Source organism: Monoraphidium neglectum, assembly GCF_000611645.1.
Source record: "Monoraphidium neglectum strain SAG 48.87 unplaced genomic scaffold scaffold04322, whole genome shotgun sequence".
Taxonomy (NCBI): Eukaryota; Viridiplantae; Chlorophyta; class Chlorophyceae; order Sphaeropleales; family Selenastraceae; genus Monoraphidium; species Monoraphidium neglectum.
In genome coordinates, this window is record NW_014009307.1 from 1 (window position 1) to 4,682 (window position 4,682).

General features: G+C 69.1%; 2 protein-coding genes across 2 annotated transcripts; one reads left to right on the forward strand and one right to left on the reverse strand.

The window, feature by feature from the left end:
* Positions 1-56: 56 nt before the first annotated feature.
* MNEG_14202 (hypothetical protein) lies at positions 57-524 on the forward strand (the record flags this gene model as incomplete). The annotated part of the gene is made up of 1 exon (XM_014037325.1): positions 57-524. The coding sequence occupies one exon, from the start codon at positions 57-59 to the stop codon at positions 522-524; it is 468 nt and encodes a 155-aa protein (XP_013892779.1).
* An 847-nt stretch (positions 525-1,371) lies between these two features.
* On the reverse strand, positions 1,372-4,559 carry MNEG_14203 (hypothetical protein; the record flags this gene model as incomplete). The annotated part of the gene is made up of 3 exons (XM_014037326.1): positions 1,372-2,287; positions 2,520-2,995; positions 3,207-4,559. The coding sequence occupies 3 exons, from the start codon at positions 4,557-4,559 to the stop codon at positions 1,372-1,374; spliced, it is 2,745 nt and encodes a 914-aa protein (XP_013892780.1).
* Positions 4,560-4,682: the final 123 nt, after the last annotated feature.

A 4,682-nucleotide genomic window follows, 5' to 3' on the forward strand; every position in this document is an offset into this window, starting at 1 on the left:
CACGCACGCACGCACACACACGCACACACACACACATACACACACACACGCACACCATGCGAGGCTGCTCCTCGGCGTGCCTCATCTGGGCCTCTCTCTCGGACAGCAGGCGCGTCCCTGGCCCCGCAGCCCGCTGGCTCGCGCGCAACCGCGCCTGGGCGGCCTGGCTGTGGGCGCCCGTCGGCGCCGCCGCGGTCGCGGCCAACGTGCTGTACCCGGCCGCGCGGGGCGGCGTCAACGAGACCATCTACCTGGCCACCACCTCGCTGGCTATCGCCACCCTCTTTTTGAACGAGGTCCTGCGCGCCCCGCGCGGCAGCAAGGAGGCGCGCCACGTGCGGGCCGCCGGGTGCATCGCGGCCGCCACGGCGGCGCTGGGGGTGCCGGCGGATCACGCGCTGCGGGCGGCGACGGGCGGCTGGTTCAGCGCGCAGCACGCAACCTTTCTGGGGTGCGACCTGGCGTTCGCGGCGGTCCGGGCTTACCTGTTTGCCAAGCGGGCGCGCCTGGCCAAGGCCGTGTGACGAGGCAGTGGGAACAGGCGTACGGCGCATATATGCGCTCGCGCGCCGATACCTTTGAAGCGCCTGCCCGCCCCCTGCAATTCGCCTTGTTGTGAGCAGGCCTTTGTTTGCTTCAACAGAATTTGCGCATGTGCGCGTCCGATTATTTTCAGGGCATATTAACACATTATTGTGTCCCGTGTGTACGTTTGCGTTGATGAGCATGCCCACACTGCGAGCGCTTCCACCGCGTCCCGGTCCTAGCACCATCAACTGACCAATACAACTTACCCTGGTCTTTGACATCAAAAGGAGGCAGACAATATTTTTACGAGCGCATTTATGTCGCTTGCATTCCACAATATTTTTCCTAGGCACAGGATTTCATAGACACAGGCACCATAATATTTTGCTGATTCAACAGCCCCAACATATCGAATTGGTCCTTTGCTTGTGCCCCAATTCCACCCTTCCCTGTTTGCGGCAACAGTCTGCCCTTGCCGCTGATTGCAATTTTTACCCTTTTTCAGGCGGCAGGCCGCCAGCCTTGTGTTTGATTGCAACACTGGCTGTGTATCGTTTTGTTTCTTGCCGCCTCTCCGCCAGCAAGAAGCCGTGAGAGCCCTTCTCCGCCGCTGCGACAGCAATGCAGCTGCTTGCTGGGCTGCTCAGCAGGCTACACCGCCGAAGCAGCCTGCTTGAATGCACCCAGGTTACGTAACTGGCTTCTGCTTGGATGCTACAACAACAACTCATAAAGGCCAACGCACTGCTGCACGCAGATGCCAGGCAGCTGCCGCATTCCCTGGCATCTCGGCGGGGCTGGTGCGCAAGTGGTGTGAAGGCCAACACGTGAGGGCCATGCATGTTACTGCGCGGCGCTGTCGTCGTCGCCACCCTTCCGGTGCGCCCCAAGCCGGGCCTGCAGAGATTTGCTGGGCTGCACGCGGCTGAACTTGGGGCGCCCGTAATTGTGCCTGTACGTCTCGCCATAGTGACCGAAGCCTGCAAGGACGTCAGCAAACATGACGTCGGTGGCCGCATCGCAATCTGCGCGAGCTGGCCCAACCGGCGCACGCGGCCACTTGGCCAGAGCGAGCCCGCCGCTGCCAGCGAGCCCGCCGACAGCGACACCCTCCACCAGCGCACTGCCGTCGAGGGATGTTCCTGGCTGCTGTTGCTGGTGTTGCTGCTCCTTGTGCAGCAGCTGCTGCTGCTGCTGCTGCTGCTGCTGCTGCTGCTGCTGCTGCTGCTGCTCCTGCTGCTGCTGCTGCTGCTGCTCCTGCTGCTGCTGCTGCTGTGGATGACCGTGGCGGTGCTGGTGGTGCGGCTGCTTGACAAGCCCGGGCGCCAACCCCGCAAGCCAAAGCCCGCCACGCAGCGAACCGTAGCTGCCCGCGGCCCCATGGCTGCTGCCGAGCGCGTCAACGCGCTGCCGGCGCAGTCGCGCTGTAGCCTCCGCCAGCCCCCGCTGCATCAGCGGGCACATGACGCCATGCCCAATGCGGCGCGGCGTTTCGTCCGACCGAGCTGCGGCGGACTGGAGGCACGCGTCACTGCAGTAGCTGGCGACGCTGCAGCCTGGGCACAGGGTGAATGGGCGGCCGGGCAGGGGTGACTGCCCGCACTGGTCGCAGCCGCGCACGGGCCTGGCGCCGGCCTCCAGGCGCTGTGCCCAGAACTGAGGGGGCATGCAGTTCCAGAAGTACCAGCCCTGGCGCTGCAGCTGCTGGAAGTCGCGCGGCAGGAAGGCCTGGCGCACCGCAAACTCCGCTGCAGCCAGCCTGGGGCGAGGCGGACCGCACGCAAGAGGCGCAAGAAGGTAAAGTTGAAGTATGAAGCACGGCGGCGCTGCAACCTGGGAATGGAGGGGGCCAAGCTCACCGCCTCGGCACCTCATGGCAGGCACGCAGTGCCTATGTCCAGCCTGCCATTATGTGTGTGTGCTGCCAGAGTGCTGCCCAGGAAACCCGCGTTTACAAGCTTTCCTGCGCACGCAACGACCCACAGACCCACCTGGCATCGGGGTCGCTGTACACTGCGCGCAGCAGCTCAGCCATGCGGCCCGCACGCGCGTCCTCCTCGCCCCTCGGTTCTGAGCAGCGCACCGCGGCCGCCTGCGCCGCGGACGCAGACGTTGGTGCCGTTGCCCCAGCTGACCCCGCGCTGCCGCCGCCGCCCTCGTCGCGGCCGCCCTCGTCCCCCAGCACGCCCAGCATGTGCAGGTGGAACCACACGGGCCACGTGGGCATGCCGCCCTCCCCCTCGTCGCCGTCGCCCTTGAACCAGCAGTCGCCGCTGTAGGTGCTGGGCGGCGGCCGGTGCGCCCACCCGCCAGGCCCCAGGCTCTGCAGCAGCGCCGCGGACACCGCCTGCTGCGCCATTGCGGGCCAGAGGGGCACGGCGTCGGCGGGCGGGTCGAGGGACTCGGCCAGCGGCCCCAGCGCCTCGAGCACGCGCGCGGCGCGCACCACCATGGCGGGAGAGTACGCCTGCCAAAGGGGTGTGATTGAGGGGGGGTGCGGGTGGGCGGCGGGCGGTAGGGGTAAATCAGGGCAGCAAGCTGGGAGAAGGCGGGCAGGCGCTTTGCCGCCAGGCCCGGCGTGTCTGCCCTGATGCCTGAGTTTTCTGTGCAGATCCACATGACCACAGTGCGCCTCAAGCAGCAGGAATTCCAACGCGCTTCTGCCCGGCACCCCTCACCTGCTCAAACGCTGCGTTGAGCCCGCGCGCATATGCGGCCGCCTCGCGCCGGACCGGGTCGTCTGCTGCCAGCTGCAGCTGCAGCCCCGCCAGTGCGGCCACCCGCGGGTCTCGCACCAAAAACACCGACTTGCGCACCGCGTGGAAGGCCGAGTGCCACAGCTCCCTGTCGCAGCTGTGGGGGCACATGCCCGCCTGCGACACGAGCGCGTCGCGCGCGCGCGGCGCGAGGCGGCCCAGGAGGCCCCACCACAGGCGGCGCCACATGAAGGGGGAGGAAGGCTCCACCGGCCAGTCGCCGTACGCGCTGGCGAACCTGGACGCGCCGCCGCCGCTGCCGCCGCCGCTGCCGTCGCCGCTGCCGCCGCCGCCTCCGCCGTCGCCGCCGCCGCCGTCGCCGTCGCCACCGGTGCCAGCGGCCGGCTGCTTCGTCTCCTGCCTCTCTGCCCACTCGCGCTCCCTGCGCGCGTCGTCCTCGCACCAGGGGCAGCCCGCCGCGCACCCCGCCACACCGGCGTCGAACTGGCTCCCGCCCACCACGTCTGCAGCCGGCGCCGCCGCCCCGGGCGCCGCTCCCACCACCACAGCCGCGACCGCTGCATTGGCCGCGGCCATGGGCGGCCCCAGCCCCTCGGCGGCGGGTCCCAGGTCACCCCGCATCACACCAGCGGCCAGTTCCTTGACAAAACCGGCCAGCGAGAGGTGCGTATCGCCTGGCCCCGGCTCCGCCGCGCGCGCCGCCCGCTCCCGGTCGTGGGCCAGGGAGCAGTGCACCGCCTGCGCACACCCCATCGCGTGCCGCCACCGGTGCAGGCCGCGGCACGCGAGGCCCAGGTGGCGGTCAAGCTCGTCCGCAGGGCAGGGCAGGCCGCCGCCAGCCGTCGGGTCGTGCCGCGATGCGGCCGCGTTCCGCCAGCCCAACCGCCGCGCGGCCACCTGCCGTGCCGGCTCCAGGGTCCTGATGCCAAGCAGCACGTCCGGGCTGTGCTCGGCGGCGTTCTCAAAAGGGGGCCCCTCAACGCTGGCGCCACCATCGCGTGGAGCGTCGCCGCCCGCCCCGGTCGGTGCGCTCGAACCCAGGGCACGGGCGGCGTGCCAGCGGAACACGCGGTGCTGAAATTCGTGCAGCTGCTGCTCGTGCCCGAGAGACACGGACACCCGCAGACGGCCGGGACACGGGTCCGCGCCAGTGCCAGCCGGCACACTCCCCAGCGCGTGCAGCGCCAGCGCGACGGCGGCGAGCGCTGGGGGAGGCTGCGGCGCCGGGGCGCCCCGGCCGGGCGTGCTGCTGTGGGCGCCGTCGGCGGCGAGGGCGGCGGCGGCGGCGTTGACAGTGTGGAAGCGCCGTAGCATGGAGTACAGGCGGCGGACCTTTGGTAATAAGTGAGGCAACAGGGGAAGCCAAAAACCAGCTGTGTGCGTGCGTGCATGCTTATGTGCATGCGTGCGCGCGTGCATGCGTACGTGCGTGTCTGT